Below are 26,469 nucleotides of genomic sequence, written 5' to 3'. Positions count from 1 at the left end.
CACCCTTAGCCACATAGGAGAGAATGTTCCATTTGGTCTCAAATTCTATCACCCAGCAGAGTGATCAGACAGTGTGAAAGACCGAGGTTAGACTCTTCCTGGCCAGGAGAACTTAACGCCAATGGGTATGACATGGAATACACCTCTTCAGGGCATAAGCAACCTCACTGTGATTTGGTGTCTGTCTAGGTGCCCATCTCCCTTCCTGGGGCCACATAGTTCTGGTGGGGTCAATTCAACTTCCCACTCCAAAAAGCATGTCACCCAACGAGGATAAAACCTGGAACCACTGGAAATAAGTTTTGTATCCAGGTCTATGAAGACAGGAGAATAGAAGCCCGGAGGTACATGATGCCCATGCTAGGCAACGAAGAACCTCTCAGGAATGAAGCAATCTAGAAAAAGCTGCCCACAGAAGCAGAATCCTCACTCTATCATTTAAGCTCTTAGATCCAGCCAGTCCCCGAAGCCCTGCACTTCCCAGGACTTGAGCCAAGTCACATCCTTGAGTACTTGGGATATTGTGTATCATCACTGGTGACTTGCATATGGAGAGCTGTGAGTTTAGAACCATCTCTATTCCTTTGGGGCTGAAAGTACCAGGGATTATCTGAAGGCACCAGGGGTTAGCTGAGGGTACCAACGGTTAGCTAAAGGTAGCAGAGCTTAGCCGAAGGTACCCGGCTTAGCTGAGGGTACCTGGGACTCTGGCCTACTGATGCTGGGGTTCCCAGACCTAAGGGCAGGATGTTGAGGAAGAGTGACCCTTACCTGGACTGTTTTGGCCATGGTCTCGGGTTCTGCAGCAGAAACCACTGTGGAGAGAGAAAGAGAATTTGAGAGACCACCCCTGTACTCTGTAACTCTCCATTTTGGGCCCCTTGTTTTCCCTTCTGCTGGTCTCATATCCAGAGACCTGGTGGAGCCAGGAACTTTGCTTTTCAGGTGACAGTGGCTGGACTAGATAGTGCACAGTCAATCACAGGAGGGTGGGAAAGGGACCTGGAGGAGAAGGGAGGCTGGGTAAGACCACTGACCTAACACTGACCCAGGCCCTGCTGTGTGCCTATTATCTGCCCTTATCCTTACAGGCAGCAGGTACCCTTGTAAGAGGGGAGACCACCCAGGCAGTGGTGGCACACACCTTTAATTCCAGCACTCAGGAGGCAGAGGCAGGTGGATCTCTGTGAGTTCCAGGCCAGCCTGGTCTACAGAGTGAGTTCCAGGACAGCCAGAGCTATACAGAGAGACCCTGTCTCAAAAAAATAAAGAGAGAGAGAGAGAGAGAGAGGTGGGGGAGAACAAGGCTGGGAGGCTGGGTACCACATTTGATCCAAAGTCAAGACACTTAGAACTCCAGAATCCAGAGCCCCTGTGTTCCCTCTTTCCAAGTCACTCACTGAGAACGGCTTCCCAACCAGGTCTTCTCGAATCCAAATGAGAAGCAAGACTTCCCAGGTGTCTCCCTGAGGACATCATCTCAGGTTGGGTATGTTGCATTCACCCACCATCCACCCCAGCCAGCAATGCTCTGAATCCTGAGACCACAGCAGGACATACTCAAGACTGGACAATCCCATTTTCATGGGTCCCAGTGATAAATGCACCCACATGGATTACAATAAGCACCTGGAGGAAAAACAGTGTGCGGGACAAGAGGTGACAGGATGTAACCCAGGGTGGCCAGTCAGAGGTCTCAAACAGATGCCTGGGTAAGAGGCAACACAGAGCTCGGTGTGACTGAGGTGGCAGCAGACAGAAGGACGGTGACGGGATGGTCTGAGCCAGTACCTGAGGCCGCTGTGAAAACTTGGCTTCACTCTGATGGAACAAGGTCATCACCACTGTGAGAGACTTGAGCAAATGGGACGAAACATCTTACTGAAAAATATCTTACTGAAACTGGGTGAGGACGATGGGCTGGAGGTGTCAGGGACAAGAGCCGCAATGAGGGACACATTGTAGAAAGAGGGACACAGGTGTACTGTCCATAAATAAATGAAAAGGGGAAGCGAATCGGGTGCAGAGCTGAGCTGAGCTCACAAGCACTCAGCAGAAAGGCTGGAGATGCAAGTTAAGCAATCAGGAACCACGGAGGGCCCGGTCCGCCGCTAAGAGCGGCTGGTACAAGCTGACTGCCTTAAAACAGCTCCGTACTGCTTCGTAAGAGTAAAAATAACTTACTTGCAAGGAATGAACTAGAAAAGAGGATGGAACCATGGAGACCTGCAACTCTGCAGTCTCCAGCCCTACACATCCCCCAACTTAGGAGAACTCTCCCCTGACACTTATGAGGGCTCAGTGCTCATTTCCCCGAGTTCAAGGTTATGCTAAGCACAAGCTGCCTGGGAGTGCTGCTGGGGCATGGGGCCTGAATTACTTCCAGCACAGAGCGGACATATCAAGGGTGGTGGTATTCACTGAAGCGGTGGGACGCTGGGTACAGCGGCTTTATCAGTTTGCCCCCATGTTGCCACTGCCAGAGTACTGCAGTCAGCAAGGGTCAGTCATCTGATGAAGCTGGGGGTGGAGGAGACAGAGATCTGCCTGCAATTGAAGCTCAGCTACAGGAAACCCTGCCGTTGCCCTAGCAACCGGGGGCCCCTTGGTAAAAAAGTGCAGCTCTCACCAGGAAATGGAAACCTCACATGAGAAGGGGTGACTTCTAGGATTGGGCCCAGAACCAGCTCTGGGGTTGCTCCAAATCTGGAGACTCAAGGGGGCAGCGGGTGAAGGAATGAACCCCCAAACTGCCAGAGAGTCAGGGGGTGAAAGAGGCCCCGGAAGTAAGCTGACATGGGGGTGGGAGGGCTGTGACCTGTCACTTGAAGGCTGAGGTACTTTCCTTTGGCCTTGTTGCTGGAAACTTCAGCAGCTGGCTGGCGCCCAGGCCCATCTGGACGAGAGCCCCTTTCCACAGAGAGCCGGCTCCAAGGAGGGGCCCTCATGCCTTTGGGGGAAAACTCCAAGGGCAGTTTCTGTGGGCCCGTTGAAGGCCTGCCTCCAGGGTATGTGGAAAGTGAGTTGTCTTTGATAACTCAACGTGCAGATTGCAGTTCAGAGGGTCAAGCTGGTCCCTTCCCACAGGAAAGCTAAAGGCTGAAGCACAGCGGCTTGCTGCCTGAGCACTGGGGCCCCCTCCCATGACAACCTACACCACACTGCCTCAGACTGGCCGAGCAGCCACCGGCCCAGGATCCCAGCTGAGGCCTGAACCATCTGTCCTCCAAGCCTCTTTCAAGATGACCAGGACTCAGCCAGCAGCCCTGCCTCACAGTCCCAGGTCACAACAAGCTTCCACACAGCTGGAGAGACTCAGGGTGTGTGATTCCTGCTAGGTTCCCTCCAGACCTTAATGAAATAAGGTCAATGCACAGCTGCCATCTTTGGGAAGCCCCATAGTCAATATGAATGACTTTTCTATATTTCGGTGAGCGGTTTCCACAACAGAACACTGGGAAGGCTCTCCCCAGATCGAAGGACTCCTCACCCCTCCCTCAGTCTGTAAGTTTTACCAACTTGCCTGGAAAAGGTGCTCAAGCCTGATTAAAAACGGCTTCTTTCTCCTCAGAAAGAGCCCTTAGTCTCTTTTCATCTGACCACCCAAGCAATTGGATCATTCCAGAAAACTCCTCCCTCTGGGCAGTGACCTGGATGGTTTCCTCCTGGGTGGCCATCACCACTACCTTGAGTGGTAGCTTGTGACCATTGTGAATTTTTGGGAGTTGGGGGTGGGCAGAGTCCTACTGCCCAACCTAGACGATGGGATGGGGCCACCGTGTCTCCTGAGCGCTGACTTACGTAAGTTGTTTAAACTGAATCTCAGTTTGCGCATCTGCAAAGACATATTGGAATTCCAATGTGAACTATGACACAACAGATAAAAAATGCTTAGCAAGACTGTCTGGCACAGAAAAAAAAAAAGGCAATAAATAATCCTTTCTATTAGGATAAGTTTGACGTGGCAATAAATGAAAGCTCTGAAGTCAAGATCCCCAAGTTCAAATCCCGACACTGCAAACACCTAGTTCCGGACTCTGAACCAGGTGTGCTTCTTCTCTCTGCCTCAGTTTAGAAATTTCCCACTTAGAAATCTGTAAGGTTTTCTTAGGATATTGCAAGACAGTGAGCAAGCAAAAAACAAACAAACAAACAAACAAAAAACCCAAAAAACCGCCCTTTCTGTCGGAGACTGAAACAGCCCACCTGAAAGTAATTAAAAGTCTTTTTTTAGATGTATTTATGTGTATGACTGCTTTGCCTGTACGTATGGGTGTGCACCACTTTGTGTATCTGGTGCTTCCAGAGGTCAGAAGAGGGCATCAGAACCCTGAAACTGGAGTTCCAGACCACTGTGAGCCACCGTTGGATGCTCGGTCCCCTGCAAGAGCAACAAGTGCCCTTGAGCACTGAGCCACCTCTCTAGGCCTGCAAAAGTAACTTTTTAAATATTTCTTTTTATTATTTATGCTTATGTGTGTATGTCTGTCTGGATGAACGTATGCCACACATGAGCAGGTGTGCATGGAGATCAGAAGAGGGAGTTAGATTTCCATGGGGCTGGAGTTGTAACAGTTGTGAGCAAAAGGACCTGGGTGCTGGGAACCAAACCTGGGTCCTCTGGAAGAGGGTCCTCTGGAAGAGTTGCAAGCGCTCTTAAGCACCGAGCCATCTCTCTGGCTTCAGATTTTTTTTTTTTTTTTTTAGCTCAGTTTTGTTTTGTTTTTATTGAGACGGGGTCTCTTGTATGCCAGACTATCCTTGAACTTACTATGTATCCTCAGATGATACATAAGGGGATCCTCAAGCTTTTACCTCCCAAGTGCTAGGATTACATGTGTGCATCACTGCACCCAGTTTATACAGTGCTGGAGACTGAACCCAGGCTGGCACCTGCAAGGATTCTACCAACTGAGCCACACCCACAGCCAACCAAACGTATTTCCGTGGCATATGTCAAGTTGGCCATTCTGAGGAACTGCAGACCTTTGCAGATAGAACATTGGCTCCAAGACGCTGCTTTTTTTGCAGGAAGCTGTTCACTTCTGCCCACATCAGTAGACAGTATGTGCAGGCAGAGGTATTTCTCATACCCGCTTTTCTGCACAGGAAAAATCTTGTCTACAGGCGGACACTGGAGGTCTGATTGGCCCAGATGGAAATGACCACAGGTCACCCTGACCTGAGAGATTTCATCTGCATTATAGGCCTGGGCCACTTCTTTTCCCCCTAGAAGCCCAACCCTATCCATTTGTTTACTTCACTGAAGGGCTCCATCATCTGGCCCCACGTTTTGATTTTTTTTTTTTTCGAGGCAGGGTTTCTCTGTGTAGCTTTGCGCCTTTCCTGGAACTCACTTGGTAGCCCAGGCTGGCCTCGAACTCACAGAAATCTGCCTGCCTCTGCCTCCCGAGTGCTGGGATTAAAGGCATGCGCCACCACCGCCCGGCACGTTTTGATTTTGTTGTTTTGAGACAGGGCCTGACTATATGGTTCAGGCTGGTCTGGAACAGGATACCCTCCCCTCTGTAATCCTCTACTGTGTGCTAGGATTACAGATGTGCACCCACCTGAGGCAGGCTCCCTTGCCTCTCTTTGAGTGCTTGGCATTTGTGCCTATGCATATTAATACATGAACAGAGGTATATGGTTGCGGTTCCCCCTCCTAAACTGTATAATTTCAGTTCATTTCAAAGATTATTTGAAAATAATCAAAACTGGCAGGTAGAGCCAGGAGTGGTGGCGTACATCTTTAGTCCCAGAACTGGTGAGGCAGAGACATGTGGATCTCTGTAAGTTCAAGGCCAGTCTGTTGCATGTAGTTAGTTCCAGGATAGCCAGGGCTACACAGTGCGATCCTGTCTCAAAACAAACAAATCTTGGCCAGTAAGACAGTTTCACAGGAAAGGCGCTTGCTATGCAAGTCTGGAGATATGAGTTTGATTTCTAGACCCACGGAAGGTGGAAAGGGGAAAGCGGACTCCACAGAGTTGTCCTCTGACCTTCACACGTCTCTCTCTCTCTCTCTCTCTCTCTCTCTCTCTCACACACACACACACACACACACACACACACACACACACACACACACACACACACCACACAGAGCACCAATAATAAATTATCTTTTTAAATGATCGAAACTTTGCAACAGCCCAACATCTAGCTGTGTGACAGAGGACTTGAAGGGATATACCCAGTCTCCCTCCCATAGTGCCTTTCAAGGCCAGGTCTCTTGGCTCAGCATTCAAGGCCCTCGGCTACCCTTCAGGGCTTGTCCAGGAATGCCCTCCACTATGATTTTTCTACCCAACCTTCTGGAACTTAGACCAGTGTTTCTCCATTCTAGTTTTATGAATACAACCTGAAGACTTTTTTTTTCCTTCCAGACGACCAAAGGCCAACCCTAGAGATTGACTTAACACTTCAGGGCCACAGCAGCCAACAAAGTTGAGAACCAACCGACTGGTCTCAGTGGTTACCTCAACTGGGAGCCATGGAGATTTCCCCTCCTTGGAATCCCCACAGGCTCCACACCACCCTCCCTCAACTGGCTTGTGGTCAACCACTGAGGATTTGCCATTCTGTGTAGCTGGAGGTCACTGGCCCTGAATGCACTGTGGGGAAGTAAAAAAAAAAACAAAAACCCTATCTTCAAAGAAAACCTTTCTGGGTTATCTGATTCTAGTTTTCTGTCTTCAGGCTCTTTATAGCTCAGCGAGTTGTAGGTGACTAATGTTCATACATAGCAATTCTAATAACTTGCACATTCCACTGTCTCTCCCTTCCCCCTTGGGTGGAAAAACCAGTTTTGCCTCTGAGTGCATATTCCTTTCAATATGAAGGTGGCTATTGATTCCATTTTGAGCTGGTTACTAATAACCGCTTGGACTAGTTCGTTGATTATAAGTAGACTAAAACCATGAGCGGAAGATCATTTTTATTTTATTGTATGTGACTCGTGGCTTGGCCTTTTTTGGGGACTTTACCGCACAGCTATTGTGCCCACTGTAACCCTCCCGCCGGGGATGGCGTTTCCTAAAGGTTGTCTTGCATGAAGAGGCTAAGAAACCAATTCTTCCAGGATGCTTTTCCTCAAAAGCATAGACCCCCCCCCCCCCCCCCCCCCCCCCCCCGACTCTGCTCACAAGGAAACTAAATCCAAGGTATCTCCCGGCATCCCTTCATCTGGAGTCTGTCTGTCTGTCTCCTTTGCTTTGGCTGAAAGTACAGAGCTAAGTACTGTCCTGAACCTCTCCTCTGGAGTCACCTTAGATTCCCAAAGAACAAAACTCCGCAGAACCCACCACCCTGTAAAAGAGGACAGTCATTCCTGAGGGCAAGCTGCACCCAGCAGAAGGGGTCCGCCAGTAGGAACCAGATTGAGCTCCTAAAGCAATGACATTGACAGAGATGAGAGATAAGAACCGCCCAGAAGGACCAGATGGAGATAACGAAAGCCAGGCTACATCGCGACCAGGATTAGTTGACTGTGCTCATCTCCTGCCCCACTTCTTCCTCTATGAAGGCTCATGTCAGTATCCTAAAAATGGGCTTGGTGGTCAGCCTCCCTCTGTTCGGTCTTCTTCCCAGCTTGAATATTGAACATTGAATAAACTTCCTTTGAATATCCCCCCCCCCCCCCCCCACACACACCATTACTGGTCTCTAACTGGTTTATTGGGACCAGGTGGCTGAGCCTTGTCAGTTAGGGCTGCAGAAGTTTACAGGATAAAAATTCCAGTTACAACCACGAGAGGTTTCTTTAGTGGCACCCTTGAGAAGTCACAGGGGGGAAATAAATAGAACCATTGAACCAAATTGCTTTGTCCCCAGGCTGTGGCCAGGGGGAAATGACCTGAGAAGTTGGGTAACTTGTCCAAGTCCATAGAGAAAATTACTGATTAACTGGGACTCATGAGAACACAAAACAAAACAAAACACCTACTAACCACCTAGGCTCACTGGCAGGAGCTGGGGTAAGGGCAGAAAATGGGATAGCCAAGGCTCCTGTGCCCGTGGTACTGGCAGCCTAATACTGAAGTCTGCCCAGTAACTACAGAGGAAAAAAACCGAGCACTGATTATGATAAACTTTTTAATTTTTTTTTCAGGGACAGGGCACACATGTGCCATGGGATAGCTTATGAGGGTTGGTTCTTTCCTTCTTCCATGTGGGTCCTGGGGCTCGAACTCAGGCCCTCAGGCTTGGTGGCAGGAGCCTTTACCTGCTAAGCAGCCACTTCCCCACCCTTCAATCTGCTTTTAAAATCGTGTAGAAAAAGTACATGTTGTAGGCTGGGATGTAGCTCAGCTGGTATAGTACCTGTCCAGCATGCACAAGGCCTTGGGTTTGATCCCTAGCACCGCATAAACCAGGCATGATAATATACACAAGCAATCCTAGCATGTGGGAGGTGGAGGCCGGAGGATTAGAAATTCATCATCAGCTGTATAACAAGTTCAGGGCCAGCCGGGGCTACATTGGACCCTGTCTCAAAAACAATCATTTTAATAACAGAGTCTGAGAATTTTCTGTACCCAGAAAGGTCTGGTGCCTCCTGGGGTAAGTCTATTATACTTTGAAGGGTTTGGTTTTCAAAATTCCTGTCAGACTGGGTATGCAGTTTAGTGTAGATTATTTATTTAGCATGTGTAAGTCCTTGGGTTCTAGTCCTACCACCTAGAAAAGATAAATCTAGAAAATTCTTTCTCTTTTTCTTAAGGGCTCCCTCCAGGCAGAAGGAGCAGCAGCGAGTCCCAGCTGATGCAGCTGATAGAGCACCCCTCTCTTGCCCCTCCCCCCACTCCAGACACTCAGGTTTCTTCGAGAGCAGTGTCTTCCAACTCCCGACCAACCGTCATTGATCCCTAGCTGGACAGGGCCCCAGGCATTCATCAGGCTGCCCCAGGATCAGAAATCCCCTGACGTGGGTTTGAATCCCGGGTGAGGTCACTTCGTGAATGATAAAGTCTAGCAACTCACAGGAGTCAGGTGTCCTGAGGTCAAAGCTCCAAGGTGCTGTTTAGAAGCTGCGTGGTGGGAAGGACCTGAGTTCAAATCCCCCAAACACAGGTAAAGCCCTGCACAGTAGCCAAGTCTACCATCCTACTGCATGATGGGAGGCAGAGACAAGAGGATCCTTGATAGCTCATGGGCCAGCAGCAAACAAAAAGAGAGACCTTGTCAAATATAAAAAATGGGGGTAAAAACAGCTGCAAGATGGCTCAGCATATGTAAGGAGCCTTTGACTTGAGTTGACCCACAACATGGAAGGAGAGGACCAACTTCCGGAAAGATGTCCTCTGATCTCCACATGTATACCATGGCACGAATGTACACATACAAATAAATAAATACATGTAAATATGTATTTATGGCTAAAGTATAAAGAATAAAGACAAATTGAGGGTTTTTTGTTGTTGTTGTTTGTTTTAAAGACAGGGACTCTCTCCGTAGCAGACCAGATACATATGATAATAGACACAAGCTCAGAGATCCAACTGCCTCTGCCTCTGCCTCTGCTGGAATTAAAGCAAAGGCACTGATTGGCTACCACACCTGGAGAGAATGAAGACAAGATGAGTGTGCATAAGAGGACCTTGCACAGAAAGTTCGTGCACAGGAAGTGCTGTGCAAGGGCTTACAACTTTTCTTTACCTCTTTTTTTTTTTTTTTTTTAAAGATGAGGCCTCCTGTACCCAACTTACTATGTAGCTCAGAGTGACCCTGAACTTTGAACTTCCAGATTTTGCAGCCCCACCTCGAGTGCTGGGATTGCAGATACACACAGTTTATGCCTCCCTGGGGGAAGGAACCAGGGCTTCCCCTATGTAGGGGAACCTATTTCTAGCCACGTCATTACATTTGAGGGTGAGAGTGTCTCTATCTCTTACTGGTCGGATAGCAGCATCTAACAAGGGTTCCCCGCGTCCACTCAGCTGGAAGGGTTCCATCAGTGACAAAGACTTGAAGGAGCCTCGGGATGCCAGTCCTGAGAAAGAGGAACCTGAGGCTCAGGTAGCCTCCTGAGGACCACACCCTTCTGAGGTTACCACAGCAACACTAGCTTCTCTACACAGAGCACTCTACAGTTTACAAGGCACTTCCGAATCTGTAGGCGCGATACCACATGAAGGTATCAGTCCTCTTTTTACAGATGGGGGCATCTGGGCTCATAGAACCCAGAAGCCAACACACAGCTCTGCAGGGCCAGCCTCCGTGGGGGCTTCTCAGTCCTCCAGGAGAGGAATCCTCCAAATGCAAATGGAATGCAGCATGTAAATAGTAGAGGCTGGAGTCCAAGCCAAGAAGCAGCAAGCTAGGATACATTTCCCACCCCCACCCCCCATATGAGGAATCTGTGGAGACCACATCCTCAGCTTTGACCCCACCCAGGAATTCTCTTGAAGAAGCTGCCTAGGGGTACCCCTGAATGGCACTGTAAAGAGCCATCACCCAGGCCCAACACATCTTACCAGCTGGAGTCTTGGGTACAGGTCTCCTCCTCAAGGGAGGAAGGAATCAAGGTGGGGAGGTGCCCAGCTGGTGGGTGGCGGGGCAGAGGTGGGGCGGGGCGGGGCCTGGTGTGCAGGACTCCTCTGGGAGCTGCAGTGCAGATGTATGTACAGTCTCTGGCGGCTCTCCAGTGCTGCAGTCCCCCATTCCCAGTCCCACCCCCACCCCAGCATCTCCACTCTCGGGGGCAAACCCGTGTTCTGTCCAGCGACAGCTGCATCCCCTGTCCAGAAACAGCAAATAGGTTCGGTATCCCAGCAGAGGGAGGCGAATGAACAAAAGGACAGGAAGTAGAGGGACATGGTGAGCGACAGTCACAGCTGCAAGGGGATGAAGGCTTTCTCTTTCCTCCATGCCCGGCCACACCCAACTCCCAAATCTCAGAGCAGTTGAATGGGCCAAGGGGGGTGGGGGGTGTGTGTGCCGCCGGAAGTAGCAGCCTCCTCAGCAGACTGCTATGGGGAACAAGGGCCCAGAGAGAAAAGAGGCCCATCCAAAGGGCCTCAGGCAAGCCGCAGCCCATGGACATGAGAGAGGGTCGCCCAGGGTCTTCTGCAGGGCTCAAGGCCTGAAGCCAGAACAGCAGGGTGTATGAGGGGCAGACGTGACAAGAAGGCTTCAAAGTCAGGCTGTCTTGTCTGGGGGTGGGGACAGCAGCGTCAAGATGGGATCTGGGCAGGAGAGGGGTGGAAAGGAAGGCAGATTCTCAGGGGACACCAGGAGCTCTTACAAACCCAGGAGCCATATGCCCAAATTTGGAAGTGACTGGGAAGACCCACCAGAGTTTAGACAAAAGGAAGGGGGAGGGACGGAGGGAGGGAGAAAGCAGAGGCCAGATTCATTCTCCTAAAGGAGCTTTTCACCGCCCACACCTGTACCAGCAGTCAGATCAACCCACTTTCACAGCGACTGCTTACCTAGAAGGAGGGGTTTATCAGCACCTGGGAGAGGGAGCTCAGAGAGGGAAAGAGACCGGCTCAAGGTCACACTGCAAGTTGGTGGTAGGGTCTGGGTTCGAGGTCATTAGAAAGCATGTAAGGCCCTGGAGCTTTGGGAAGACACGGGTTGGCTTAGGAGAAGCAGAAGAAAGAGTGGGGCCTCTGCATCTCGCTAAGGGCCTCCGTGGCTCCCCGACAGGTAAGCAGCTGCGCAGTGGGGGCCGGACCATCGGAACCTTGGGGATGGACAGCTGGGCCTTCCTCGGTGGGCATCAGGGAGCCTCTCTCTGCGACCACTCAATAAGCCGTCTGGTGCTCAGCAGAGGATTCAATTCCTCAAGCTCTCAAAGTTGAGCAACTCACAGCCTCCCCCGAGGGTCCCCAGATCCGCGTCTCCAGTCTTCCCAAGTTTTTCCACTCGTGAAGTTAAGGCGATCAGGCGTCCGGGGCCTTGGACCACACCCTCGGCGGGGCCGGGGCTCCACCAGCTCCCCTCCCCCGCAGAGGCGCTGTCACCCCACGCCTGCACCTTAGATTCCCTCCAGGGACACACCCAACCGCGACTCTCCCGGGGGGCCTCACCCCAGCTGGGACCCAGCCAGGTGCCCGTCCCGGGTCCCTGCAGCCCTAGACTCCGTGCCCTGCCACGACTCTGCACACTCACCGTGCGGGGGAGGCCTTGGGTCAGAGCGGACAGACAGGCGCAGCTCGAAGCCCGTTAGCCTAGCAGCAGCCGCAGCGCAGACTGGGCACACCGTGGCAGGGGACACGTGGCGTGCTGGGACCAATCGGGTTCGCTTGCTGCCCGCCCCGCCCCGCCCCGCCCCGCCCCACCCCGGGTGGTTCTCTTTTGGAGTCAGGGTGTCACCAGCTGCAGGGGAAGGGCGTGGGGGAGGGCGCTCTCCCCGGGAACCTGCGACCTCCTACCTGGGGCGGTTAAGACCCCAGACCTGACGCCTTCAGAGGGAAGGGGACTTGGCAAATCACAATTAGAAGTCAAGCTAATGTCCTGTTCTGGACACTTTCTCCTGCATTCCTGCCCCACCGAAGCTTTGTTGAGAAACAGAAAATAGAGGCTTGTCGGAATCGAAGTGGAGACCTTCCCGGACTGATCAGATTTCACGCCTTCCGACACTACCGGGTCACAGGCACAGTCACCTCCTTTGCAGCGAAGGAAAGCCCAGAGGAGACAGTGCCTCGCCCGGGTCATACAGCTTGCAGATTGTGGTGTTGGGAATGGAACTTAGGGCAGGTGGCTCCAGGGGGATTCCTTGGCCTTAGGGAGTGCGTTCTGGTCGAAGAGGGTCCGTCTAGGAGACGAGAAGGTGTCGTCTAGGTCTGTGTGGAGAAGCGGCAATCTCTGGGAGTCCCTAGGAAACAGATGGCCCGGCTTTGACAGAGATGGCTCGCTGCTTGGTGGCCACAGAGTGGACAGCGAACTGTTCTGTTAACAGGTTCTTTTCCGAGTTTCTTCAAAGGGTCATCCTCAGGGTCCAGTGAGCTGGCTCAGCTGGCAAAGGTGCTTGCTGCCAAACCTAAGTTGGATCCCTGAGACCCACGTGTGGTACATTTTTCCTAGCTCTGATAAAGAAATAAAACGCAATTTTTAAAGTTTAAAAGATATTATCCTCAGAATCTGTCACTAGTTCAGAGGCTTGAAAGCCTCTAACAAGCAAGGTCTGATTGGAAAACGTGTTCTCTGTCTGTCTGTTTCGCCCAGTGACCATGTATTGAGTGCTTGCTCCATGCTAGGGCTAAGAGAGCAGGTGGGCTCAGCAGCCCTGCCCCACCCTCGGGGACCTTCCAATAGACAGGAGGTTTTGATTGGTTTTCTAGGAAGCCTGGGGCTAAGGTGGAGGAAGCATGTGAGGTGAAGCCATCTGGGCAGTCTAACTTTTCGGAATGGGAATGGCAGAGTTAGAACTTTTGAGAAGAGTGAGCTCAAGTGGGAAACATTATCAGCCGAGCCTGTGTCCCAGCACTGAGAGGCTGAAGCAGGACAAGCAAGAGGATCAGGAGTTCAAGGTCTTCATCGGCTTCATATCAACTTTTCTGTCTCAAAAACATGCTGTACTGGGCTGGGGGCTGTGGCTCAGTTTGTAGAGTGTTTGGCAGGCACGAAGCCCTGGGTTGGATTGCCAGCACCACATAAAACTGGATTTAGTGGTGCCCATCTGCAATCCCAGTACTTAGGAGGATCAGAAGTTCAAGGCTATCCTCAACCACATGGCAGTTCAAGGACAGCCTGGGCTCCTTGAGACTCAGAGAAAACCAAATAAATAAATGTAAAGAAGAAAATGAGAGAAGTGGAGAAAGCAGACACAAGAGGACTGGCCCTGCCGAGATGGGGGTCAGTGATCTTGCACAATCATAGCTGTTGCCATTTACTGAACATTCTTCTTGAGTCACGCTGTTGTATACTTCCCGCCCCCTTGTTTTAAATTCATGTATTTGTATGCACAGGTGTGTGCATGCACTCACTTTTGAGCACAAGTGCCATAGCACCATGCAGAGGTCAGAGGACAACTTGCAGGACTGGGTTCTCTCTCAGGTTCATGCAGGTCTCGAGAACAGAACTCATGCTGACAGGTTTGGGGCAAGCTCCTTTACCTGCTGAGCCATCCTGCCATCCGTGGACACCTTTTTAATTATAATGCCATATCTAATCCCAGCACTTCATTGGTTAGATATTCATATTTATTTATTCAGCACCTACTATGTGCCCGGCCCTATTTCAGAAGCATTATGACTAAAATAAGATCTCTGCTGTCATAGTCTGCATCCCAGCCTAGAGGAGACGGATACATTATAGCAGTGACAACATGTGAGCCAGGACAAAAAAGGGGGAAAAGGGCTGGAGAGATGGCTCAGTGGTTAGGAGCACTGGCTGCTCTTCCAGAGGTCCTGAGTTCAATTCCCAGCACCCACATGGTGGCTGACAGCCATCTATAATGAGATCTGGTGCCCTCTTCTGACATGTAGGCATACATGCAAGTGGAACACTGTATACATAATAAATAAATCTAAAAAAAAAAAAAAGAAAAAAAGGGGAAAAAAACAGGTGACATGTGCTGGGTGACAGATGTAGTACTTAGTAGGGTGTTTAGCAAAGGCAAAATCTGAGAGATTTGAGGAAGACTCGGAGGAGATGAAGTCAGCAGAACTGAGCAGACATGTTGGAAACAGTAGTGGGAACAGCGCTACAGTGCCTGGAGACCAGAAGGGGTCCAGGGTGTGGCGCCACCCCAGCAAGAGGCAGAGATAGAGGGAGGATCAACTCATGCAGGGCCTGGAGTCCTTGGGGGGCTGCTGCAGGATGTGGGGTAAGGGCAGGGTGAGGGTTTCGTGCATCCACAGCTGTGTACATGCTGTATCTGACTCCGTGCCATTTCTTGACTACGAAAAGCCAGGACCTTCTTAGCAGTCACTCCCATCTCTCCGGAACCGGTCTGTCCCTGAGGACCACCAATTTGCTCTCTCCTCCTCAGCCCTTCCCCCTCCCCCTCCCCCTTCGCTTCCTCTCTCCTCCCCCATTTTTGGTCTTCTGAGACAAGGTCTCCTGTGTTTGAGGCTGGCCCTGAACTCCTCCTGTAGCTGAGAATGACCTTGAACTCATCATCCACCACCAGCTTCTCCCTCCCAAATGCTCCTATTACAGTTGTGAATTACCACACCTCGCCACCCCACCTCTACAGATTTGATTTCTGTCCCTATGGATTCTTTTGCCCACTTAATATAAAGGGAACAAGACACATGCAGCCTTTGGTCTGGCCTCCTTTGGCCATCTACATGGTGGCATCTGTCAGTACTTCCTCGTTACGGTGAATAATATTTTGTTGTGGGAGTCTGCTGAAGTTTGCTTTTCAGTTCTTTGGCTGGTGGGATTTAACTCATTTCAACTCTCTGGCTATTGTAATTGGGCCACTATTAACAGTGGGGAACACTTAAATGCCAGTGTGTGGGTTCCCTCGTGTTTCCCTAGAAGTGAGACCAATGTGGCTATATGATAATACGGCTCTCCTCTCCTTGCAGCAATGGGCAATGAAGGCAGGACCTTATGTGTGCTAGGCAACACTCTCCCACTGAACTACACCCCTCCATGTTGAGCTTGCTGAGGAGCCCTGTCTGATATTCCCATAGCAACGCACAGTGTTCAGATTGTTCAGATTTCTCCACTCCACATCCTTGCCAGTGTGTGTGTGTGTGTGTGTGTGTGTGTGTGTGTGTGTGTGTGTGTGGTCTTGAGCGTGCTTTGCTGGGGATAGAACCATGGGCCTGGTTACGTGTTAGTTAATTACTCCTAGTTATAACTCCAGCCTGAGACCTGCATTTATTTAGGTGTTTGTCATTTGACAGGGGCTCCTGTAGCCCAGGCTGGCCATCAGTTTGCAATGTAGTTGAGGATGACCTTGAACTCCAGATCTGCTTCCACTCCTGAGTGCTGGGATTACTGGCTTTCATCTGCACCGTCATGCTTTGTTTCTGTGGACCGGGCATCTGACCTGGTCTTTGTGCATACTAGGTAAGCACTCTACCAACTGCTGAGATACACCACCCTAGTCCAGGTTTCCCACAGTCTCTATGATCATTCCCATCAGCATACAAATAGGCTCTTATGTCTCCATGGTTAGGCATGCTGGCACAATTCACACCTGTAATTCCAGTATTCAGGAAGTAGGACTATCAGGAGTCCAAGATCACCCTTAGGTATATAGAGAGTTCAAGGCCAGCCAGAGATACAGGAGACCTTAGAGGGGGTGGGCAATGGATGGAGAAGAGAAGAGGTAGGAGAGGTAATGACTAGAGTGATATTGTAGAGAATGGGATAGAGTGTACAATCTCACTGCTCAGCCTGGGCTGTCACTATGACCCTGAACTATGACCCTCCTGTACTGGCCTCCCAAACACTGGAATTATAGGTGGGCATCACCACACCCGGGCAGTACTGATTATATTTCATTGTGATTGACAAATTTGATTTAGTCTTTGGAGACAAAGTTTCCTGTATCTCAGGATGGCTTCCAACTCTGTGTAGCTAAGAATAACCTTGAACGGCTGATCCTGCTGCCTCCACCTCCCCAGTGCTGGATTATGGGCCTGCATGGCCATCGGCTACCATTTAGTATTCCTAACTTGCTGTGCTTGTAATCAAAACTATCACTTTTACCTGAAGTCAGCTGAGGAGGCTGAGGCAAGATTACAAGGCAGTTCCTTCGGCTGCACAGCTGAGGCCTTAAGCCAGGAGCGGAGGCACCCAGCAAGAATGACGGCTAATTACAGTTACCGTTCCCAGGCTGGGTTCATTGTCTTTGCTTCTTGGAATCAGTCCTGAGAAAACAATCTGAGATATGGGGAAAGCTCTGAGTGTAACACTGTATTTTTTTTTTTTTAAGTATAAAAAGGAAGCCCCCTCAGCTGTGGGACTGTAAGTAAGCAGGTGTCCCAGCCTCGCAGGCTGATGGAAACAAACCCTGGAAGGAAGCAAGCATCCAGATGGCATCATGCGTTCAGAATTCTCTTGGGTTTCTTCCTCCACAGACTGGCCCATCCAGAGGGATCTGTATGGGAGAGGGTAAGATGCCGTGACTCACACCAGAACAATGCACCGGGATTGGGGATTTTCCTTAACTCTCTGCTCTGGGTTTTAATTTGAACTCCGCTTATAGCAAGAGGATCTTTGGGCAGAGAAGTGGAAAGTGGACAGATACTGCCACCTGCTGGCCAGTTGCTGGATGGTGACCAGACAATGCGATGTCTTCCTGCAGGCTCCCACATGAGTTGGCCCTAGGAATCCTGTCTGATAATAACCTGGAATGCTTTCCAGCGAAAGCCCTCAAGGCCTCTCTCAGGGCCTGCACAAGACTTAAGAATCTTCAAAGGAGCCGGGCGGTGGTGGCGCACGCCTTTAATCCCAGCACTCGGGAGGCAGAGCCAGGCGGATCTCTGTGAGTTCGAGGCCAGCCTGGTCTACTAAGCGAGTTCTAGGAAAGGAGCAAAGCTACACAGAGAGACCCTATCTCAAACCCGTCCCCCCCCCAAAAAAAATAAAAGAGAATCTTCAAAGGAAAAAAAAAGGACATGAAGCTGGAGGTGGATCTGGAGCAGTTAGGGGTCAATATGATAAAAGTACTTTGTATGGAATCCTCAAAGAATTAATAAAAATATAATAATAATAATAATAAAGAGTTAAAGGTTTATTCTCTCCATAGTTCCTGACCATTTGGCATGAAGATTATTTCCTGCTATGGAATCTCGGGATATGAGTACACCCACTTTGGGACACGAGGTCACTTTAGGGATGTGACTCAGTTGGTAGTCTAGCACACACACATGTAGCCTTGGGTTCCATTCCCAGAACTGAAGGAACTGAGCTGGGCATGATGGTTTATGCTGTAATGTCAGGATTTGGGAAGTGGAGGCAGAGGAATCAGATGTTCAAGGTCATTCTTATCATACAGCAGAGGAGGGCCGATCTCCCTGAGTTCCATGCAGGCCAGCCAGGACTACATAGTGAGACCCTGTTTCAAAACAAAACAGCATCCTCCCAAACTCCCAAACAACCCAAAGATTAAAAAAATGGTATGTCTGAGCTGGGCCTCGTGGCACATGCTTTTAATCCTAGCACTTGGGAGATGCAGCCAGGCTGATCTCTGTGAGTTCAAGGCCAGCTGATCTACATAGTGGTGAGTTCCAGGACAAACAGAGCTACATAGAGAGACCCTGTCTCAAAAAAAAATTTTTTTTTTGTACAGGACACACCCTATGAAGGGGGTCGGCAGAACAGGCCTAGAGCTGCTCTGCTCGGGTGTCAGAAAGCAGTTGTAAGTGTGCAGGCCCAGAGTATTACAGCATACTACTATGGACTTTATGAACATTCTTGGGCTACACTGTTTAAAATACATTTGCTGTGGCTGGGTGGCGGTGGCGCATACCTTTAGTCCCAGCACTCGTGAGGCAGAGTCAGGCAGATCTCTGTGAGTTCAAAGCCAGCCTGGTCTACAGAGCGAGATCAGGACAGGTACTAAAGCTACACAGAGAAACCCTGCCTCAACCCCCACCCCCCCCAAAAAAAACCCAAACATTTGCTAGGTGTGATGGTACACGCTGTAATACCAGCACTCTGGAGGAGGATGCAGAATGGTCAGAAGTTTAAGGCCAGCCTGGGTAACCACCATCTCACTTGGAAGTTCTTCAGGACAGTAGGGAGCTGTCACCTCCTATGGCAATGCCTTCTGGGATAATCCTGAGGCACTTGAGGGTCCTCCCAAGGAAGAGTCATCACTGACATTTGTCCCTGGGTGGGCTGTGGAGATGGCTCATTAAGTAAAATGTCTTGTTGTACAGACTTGATGACCTGAGATTCCATAGCGGAATGGGAGAATCAGCTCCCTAAAGTGGTTCACCAACCTCCACACACCTGCTGTGGTCTGTGTGAAATGCCCTCCCCCCGCCATAACAAATAAAAACTAGGTCTACCATAGGCAGCTACTGCTTTGTGAACTTCTCTCTCTCAAAGGGAGTTCCTGGGATTTTGGGGCCCAAGTCTCCAAATTTCCCAGATTTTTTCCCCCCAAAACAGGGTTCTTCTGTGTTAACAGACCTGATTACCAGCTGTCCTGGATCTCGCTCTGTAGACCACACTGTCCTCCAACTTCTTATTTTTTTTTAAAAAGATTTATTTATTTATTATGTATAAGAAGAGGGCACCAGATCTCATTACAGGTGGTTGTGAGCCACCATGTGGTTGCTGGAATTGAACTCAGGACCTCTGGAAAAGCAGTCAGTGCTCTTAACCTCTGAGCCATCTCTCCAGTCCTTATTCTTAATTTTATGTGTATGCATGTTTTGCCTAAATATTTGTGTCCTATTTGCATGCAGTGCCCATGGAGACCAGAAGAGGGCGCTGGATCATCTGGAACTGGAATAACGGAGTTGCCCTGTGAGTCAGTTGCCTTGTGAGTCCTGGAAATATTTACCTGGGTCCTCTGGTAGAGAAGCCAGCGCTCTGAGCTGCTGAGTCATCTCTCCAGCCCTGTAAAAGGTTGTTTTTTTTGTTTGTTTTCTAGGCAGGTTGTCAACTATGCTGCCCAGACCAACCTTAACTCCCCATCTCCTTCCGCTGCCCCCCAGTGCTAGGACGACAAGTTCTCACATGTTAGTTCCTCAGGAGTCACGTTCGGGAGCTCGGCAGTGCCAGCCTCAGATTCACCCAGGGTGAAGTCATTTGCCAGCTCAGCCACAGTGAGCTGGTTTCTTCAGTCTCTTTCCCCTTGGCCAACCTTCTGAAGACACTTCTCCCAGATGCCTTCCATGCCCTGCTTGGTGACATCACCCACCAGAGCTCGAGCAAGACTCCGGAAGCAACCACTGGCTCCTGCTCCTCGATTGCAGCCACAGCCTGGCAAAGGTCCTCTAAAAGGAATGGCCTTCAAAACTTCAATCGATGCCTGACTCATGGGTTGGATCAAAGTGGTGGCAGTGGAGAGAGAAATGCCCAGGGTATCAGGGGTTGGGGATACAGCTCAGTTTGTGGAGGGCTTGTCCAGCTTGCATGAAGCCCTGGGCTCAATCTCCAGCACTGCTGTAAACTGGGGATGGTGTTACATGCCTGTAATCCCAGCCTTTGGGAGGTAGAGGCAGAAGGATCAAGAGTTCAAGGCGGGGGCTGGAGAGATGGCTCAGAGGTTAAGAGCACTGGCTGTTCTTCCAGAGGTCCTGAGTTCAATTCCCAGCAACCACATGGTGGCTCACAACCATCCGTAATGAGATCTGGTGCCCTCTTCTGGCTTGCAGGCGTATACGCAGGCAGAACATTGTATACATAATTAATAAATAAATCTTTAAAAAAAAAAAAGAGTTTAAGGCTATCTCCAGCAAAGATAAGGCCAGCCTTGGGCTGCCAGAAATCCTGCACCAAAATATAAACCACAAAAACCATCCATATAAGGAGTATGTGTGGGAGAATTGTCAACAATATGGACATCTGGAAACATCTGCATGTCATTCAATGCTATAGAAATCTAGAAATTTCTATCCAGAGGAGCTGGATGAAGCCAGAGTCCTTATTGCCCTGGTAGTAGGTTGGTAATGTGTTGACTGATAGCCTTGAAGGCTCTGGCTTCTCCCTGCACCAGATCACCAAAGACTTGGGCCAGTAGTTTGCAACACTGTTCCCAAGACTTTTGCTGGAGCCAGAATGTTAGCTCTATTGGTATAATGCTTGGCTAGCATGTAGGAGGTCCTGGGTTTGATCCCCAGCACAAATCAGACATGGTAGCACAGGCTCCTGTTGCTACCACTGGAGAGGTGGAGGCAGGAGGATCAAGAGTTCAAGGTTATCCTCAGTTATATAGTAAGTTTGAGGTTATGGTATATGTGAGACCCTATCTTAAAAATAAAGGGGTGTTGGAGGGGTAGTCTTTGAAGTAAAAAGCAAATTAACAGAAAAACTCTGGGTTTCTGGTTTTACCACGTCTAGCCAAGTGTGGTGGTCTGAATGTGAATGCCCCTCCACCATAGGCTCATACGTTTAAATGTTTAGTCCCCAGTTAGTAGAATTATTTAGGAAGGATTAGGAGGTGTGGCCTTCTTGGAGAAGGTGGATCACTGAGGGTGAGTGGGCCTTGAGGTTTCAAAAGCCCATGCCAGGCCCAGTCTCTCTCTGTCTCTGCCTATTGCCTGTGAATCAGTATGTAAAGCTCTCAGTCACTGTCCACCATAATGATCACGGACTAACCTTCTAGAACTGTAAGCGAGCCCCCAGTTAAATGCTTTCTTTTTTAAGAATGACCTTGGTCATGGTATCTCTTCACCGCAATAGAACAGCACCTAAGACACTGAGTGACCATAGAGCACTTGCTGACTTTTTCCTGAGGGACACAGTGGCACCAGTCATCTAGTACCTACTAGCTCTTGGCAATGAGACTAAACATAAGCACTGAACTCCTACTCCTCCCCTTCCAAGTGCTGGGACTGCAGGTGGGCCCCAGCAAGCCTCGGTGTACGGCCGTTTTGGCTCATTGAATGAGTAGAGGTCTGGTCTCTTCATAACGGGAGCTGAGAGTTCTGCAGGGCTCTTTGACTTCACATGTGTGTCTACGTAGTAGGAGAATGGGATGAGTTCTGTCTTGTTTTCCTGTGTCAAGGCTGGCATTTTGAACTTTCTAAGGTTTCATTTACTCCTTGGAGAATCTCTTAAGATTCTATGATTCTGAGATTCCCCTCTCTGGGATTCTGAGATACCACAACATACTCTAGGATCTAGTGAAAGATCACATCTCCTTAAAATGTCCTGTGCATGGGGTGATAGTTCTTCTAGGCTGGGGGTCAGCCTGGTGGATAGCGTACTTGCCTTGGAAGCATGAGGACTTCAGCTCAATCCTCAGAATCCATAAAATCCAGATGCGGCAGCATGTGCCTATAATCCCAGGGCAGAGAAGGCAGAGATGGGAGGATCCCTAGGGCTGGATGGCCAGCTAGTCTAGCCTAAATGTGAGCTTCAGGCCAACAAGAGACCCTGTCTCAATGGCACTGGATGGCAGTCCTGAGGATGATACTCAAGGTTGTTCTCTGGCCTACACACACACACACACACACACACACACACACACACACACACACACACACTACATTACAAAAAACCAGAAGTTCTTCTAAGCCAGTGTGTAGCTTGCCTGACTATCTCTTATCATTAATGTCTGCTTTCTTCATGATCCATTCCTTATTGTTGGTTTCGTCTGCTTTTGAAACAAGGTTTTGTATGTAGCCCTGGCTTGCCTAGAAGTCATTATGTAGACCAGGTTGGCCTCCAACTCATGGAAATCTACCTGCCTTTCCTTCCTGGATGCTGGGAATGAAGGTGTGTGCTACCACACCCGCCATGATTTCATTCTTGATGCACTCAGTAAATACACGGCAAATGAAAACTAACTGATGTATGATCTCTAGAACTTGAATATTCCAAGACGGTTTATTTCCAAGGCTGTCTATTCCAGACACATATTCCCCACCCCGTGACTTACCCCAGACTAGACACCAGGAAGGGAATGACTTTTCCAATTTCATAAATGTAGCCTGGACCACTTGTGTCCTGACCTTTTGACCTCATTTATCCTTTGTCTCTTTGGGAATCTTTGGATTAGAAAAGAAAATAAGGTTATGTCCCTGCTGTGAAAACCATTCTGGGGCACTCATCTATCCATCCATCCATCCATCCATCCATGTACTCATCCATTCATAAATATACTCACTCATCTATCCTTATATCTAGCCATTCACCAATTCTATGCATCCATCTACATATCCACCTATCTATACATTGATCCATCCATTCATCAACTTACCCATCTACCCACTCACCCATCTAACCGCCAATCCAGCCATTTGCCATCCATCTATCCACTCATTCATCTACTCACTCATCTACCCACCCACTCACCCATCCATCAGTTCACCAATATGTATCTAAGGCTCTGGGAATCAAGTATGAGTAATCCAGGCCTGGTCCAGCTTTGAGGGGTACACGCTCACCCCCGAAGGTCTAGCGGCAAATGGTTCTGAAGTAATCACACAGGTTCTTAGACAGTTGTACACTGTGCAAAGTATAGTGGGATAGAGAGGACTAGGTGCTCTGAGAGCCTTCAGTGGCCCACAGGCTAGACTTAGGATCTATAACACACTCAAGGACATAAAGGCTCACTCCCCAGGGCCTTGAGCAGATCTCACATGCTGGATATCTGGGAGACATGGACACTACCTGTGTGAGGCTTATCCCCTGGAAACTCCCGGCTAGACCTTGTGGTCTGTACAGATCTTAGCACCTCCTTTGAGACTGTTGAGTCTGAGGCAAGCAGTTAAACCGCTGCTCTTCGAAGCTTCTTTCAACCCTGGGAGAATCAGCCATTGAAAAACCGGAGGGTCTGGGGAGGCCAAAACCTTCCTTAAACAGATAAGGATCCCGGGCCTGGGCTAGGCCAGGTCAGCCAGCAGGGGGCAGAGCAAGCAACGAGGCCCACGCTCCTCTTGCTGAGGCCACTCTTCACCAGGCTGCTTGCCATGCTCTGCAGAAAATGCAGTCTCCCCAGAACCCTGGAGGGATTTTCCAGGGACAAGCCATCCTTAGGTGCAGGGAAGCAAAAATCTAAATCTGAAAACAAAAAAGCCCAGACCCAAAACATTAAAATATGCAAAGTGTAACACTGTAAGAAGAAAAAATAGCTGGGCGGCGGTGGCCCACGCCTTTAGTCCCAGCAGTCGGGAGGCAGAGCCAGGCAGATCTCTGTGAGTTCGAGGACAGCCTGGTCTACAGAGCGAGATCCTGGACAGGCACAAAAACTACACAGAGAAATCCTGTCTCGAAAAACAAACCAAAAAAGAAGAAGAAGAAGAAGAAGAAGAAGAAGAAGAAGAAGAAGAAGAAGAAGAAGAAGAAGAAATGAATTCTTTGAACCACGTTATATGCCCACCCCCCTTTTGTTTGAGATGAAGTTTCATGGCATCCAGGCTGGCCTTAAACTCATTATGTAATCGAGGGTGACCTTGAACTTCTGATTCTCCTGCCTCCACCTTCTTAGTGCTTAAGATTACAGTTTTGTCCTATCTCACTGGGTCTATGTGGTGCTGGGATTAAACCTTGGCCTTTGTGTGTACCAGGTAAGCTCTACATCCCTGTAATTATTATTTTTCTGTAATTATTTTTATCTGTGTGATTTGCTCTTTGAGAGGATTCTTTCTATGTCACTTAAGTGAACATGCTTTTAGGGACATCAATGTTGAGAGCAAAGGTCAGTGTCAGCACACATTCTGTATAAAGCTGGCCAGTCAGTATTTTAGGCCGGACAAGCCAAGCTTCTGCTGTAGTGCAAACACACCAGAGACAGTTCATGTGGCCATGCTCCAAGACGTCATGTACGGACACCGAAACACCTGTTTCAGGTTTCTTGTCCCCAAATCCTATTTTTCCTTCATTTAAAAACATTACATTGGGTGGGGGGAGGGGGGTCCTGACTTTAATCTCAACACTCAGGAGGCAGAGGCAAGCAGAGCTCTGTGAGTTTGAGGCCAAAGTGAGTGCCAGGCTGGCCAAGGCTACATAGTGAAACTCTGTCTCAAAAAAAAAAAAAAAGTTAGTCAGGAGGATTGAAGAGATGGCTCAGCAGCTCACAGCACTTCCGGCTCTGTCAGAAGGGCTGGAGTTCTGTTCCCAGCAACCATATTGGGAAACTCAGAACCACCGCAATTCCAGCTTCAGGAGATTCAATGCCCTCTTCTGACCTCTGCAACTTCAGGAGGTCCAATGACCTCTTCTGACCTCTATAGGCACCTGCAAGTACACCCACTCAAGTACACTCGTGTGCAAGCATGCACACTTGAAAACGTTAGTCAGGTTGTAGCACACACCTGTGATGCCAGCTCTCAGGAGACGGAGGCTCAGAAGTAGAAGACTTCTCTGAGCCACATCGTGAGTTTGAGGCCAGCTTGGACTGAATGAGATGCTGTCTCAACAAAACAAGCAACAACAAAGTTAAAGTCTTTCTTCCTTCAAAAAGTATGCACAGGGGCTGGAGAGATGGCCCAGCAGTTAAGTGCACACTGGCTGCTCTTCCAGAGGACCTAAGTTTGATTCCCAGCACCCACATGTTGGCTCACAACCATCAAGGGCACTAGGCAGACACACACACACACACACACACACACACACACACACACACACACACCCCATAAAGTAATCAAATAATTTGAAAAAAAACATGTAGAGGCAGTAACAGCCGCATAAGCCTCACCTCCGCCCACAGCTACACTCACTTATTTTTGTCCTAGCCGCTCCCCATGACCCTTCTGTGACCCCAGTGCTTCCTCCCAGTTCCTCCTTTCTGGCCTATATCCCTGTTTCTTTTTTGAGCAGGGCTCTGAATGGCTCCATGCTTCACGGCAGGGAGACCCCGGGAAGGGACTTTTCTTGGCATCCTGGAGAAGTTAGGACTGGAGGATTTGGTTGGTGTTTCCCACAAGGCCTCTTCCCTCCCATGCCCCGGTTCTCTGGCTGCTTCTCTGCTCAGATCCTGCTGTTCCCAGCAACAGTCTCCACAGGCATGCACACATCTGCACCAGCACACACACACACACACACACACACACACACACACACACACACACACACGTTTTTTTTTTTTTTTTTTTGTAAAGAAACTGGAGACATGACTCAGCGATTAGAAGCATTTGTTGCTCTTCTGAAGGATCTGAGTGCAGATCTCAGCACCCAGGTCACGTGACTCACAATCATGTTTGACTCCAGCTCCAGGGGATCTGACACCCAGGTCTGGCCTCTGCTGGCACCTGCGTACGGAGGCACACATACATACATGAAAATAAACATGTTTTAAAAAGTGTGCGAGACCCCTTCTGCGGCCCAGCAGAGGTGACCCTTCTGACAAACTCAGTATAAGAACATGATCTGTGTAAAGATGGCTACATAAGATATTTCAGTTAGAATTGTTTTAGGGCAGCAGAATGTGAAACTATCCAAAGACGCTGTACCAGTGGTTCTCACCCTTCCTAATGCTGCGATGCTTTAATACCCTGCCTCACGTCGTGGTGATCATCAACCAAAACATTATGTTCATTGCTACTTCATAGCTGTCATTTTGCTACTGTTATGAATTGCATTGTAAGTATCTGATCTGCAGGATATCTGATACAGGACCCCCAAAGGGGTCCCGAGCCACTGCCCTACACTGAAGTAATCGTGAGACATACCTTCTGAAAACATACCATGTAAGAGGATTAGCATCTCCTGACAAATGTGGTTTCAATATGACGTATCTCCCACAGGTCCACATGTTTTGAACACATGGTCCCCGGGTGGTGGCACTGTTTGGGAAGCTTTTGGAACCTCTAGGTCACTTCTTCCCTGGAGGGAGTATGTCCCTGGGGGTGAGCCTTCACGCTGAATAGACTTGCCCTCCTTCCTGATTGCTGATGCCAAGTGACAGGCAGGCCTCAGGTTCCTGCCACC

General features: G+C 49.4%; 1 protein-coding gene and 1 long non-coding RNA gene across 5 annotated transcripts in view; one reads left to right on the top strand and one right to left on the bottom strand.

Moving 5' to 3' along the window:
* Positions 1 to 12,211, bottom strand: part of Anxa6 (annexin A6) — a 50,787-nt gene extending 38,576 nt beyond the window's left edge. The window contains exons 1-2 of one of the 3 annotated variants that reach the window (XM_052757688.1): positions 12,121 to 12,211; positions 772 to 815 (exon numbers count right to left, since the gene is read on the bottom strand). In XM_052757688.1, coding sequence (XP_052613648.1) covers positions 772 to 789 — 18 coding nt within the window. In that variant the 5' untranslated portion in view covers positions 790 to 815; positions 12,121 to 12,211. Of the gene's footprint in view, positions 1 to 771; positions 816 to 11,435; positions 11,546 to 12,120 lie in introns of those variants that run through there. The other 2 variants (XM_052757686.1, XM_052757687.1) reach the window with 2 other exon arrangements.
* On the top strand, positions 11,545 to 21,175 carry LOC128122271 (uncharacterized). Of its 2 annotated transcripts, none has more exons than XR_008222382.1 (5): positions 11,545 to 11,655; positions 15,813 to 15,978; positions 16,850 to 17,028; positions 19,335 to 19,395; positions 19,523 to 21,175. It is a non-coding gene; the product is annotated as an uncharacterized LOC128122271 (long non-coding RNA). The 2 variants fall into 2 exon arrangements; XR_008222381.1 differs by having other exon boundaries at positions 19,335 to 19,411.
* Positions 21,176 to 26,469: the final 5,294 nt, after the last annotated feature.

This window comes from Peromyscus californicus, unplaced genomic scaffold, assembly GCF_007827085.1.
Source record: "Peromyscus californicus insignis strain IS unplaced genomic scaffold, ASM782708v3 Scaffold_3__1_contigs__length_106647218, whole genome shotgun sequence".
Lineage (NCBI taxonomy): Eukaryota > Metazoa > Chordata > Mammalia > Rodentia > Cricetidae > Peromyscus > Peromyscus californicus.
This window is presented reverse-complemented; position numbering and strand designations above follow the sequence as displayed.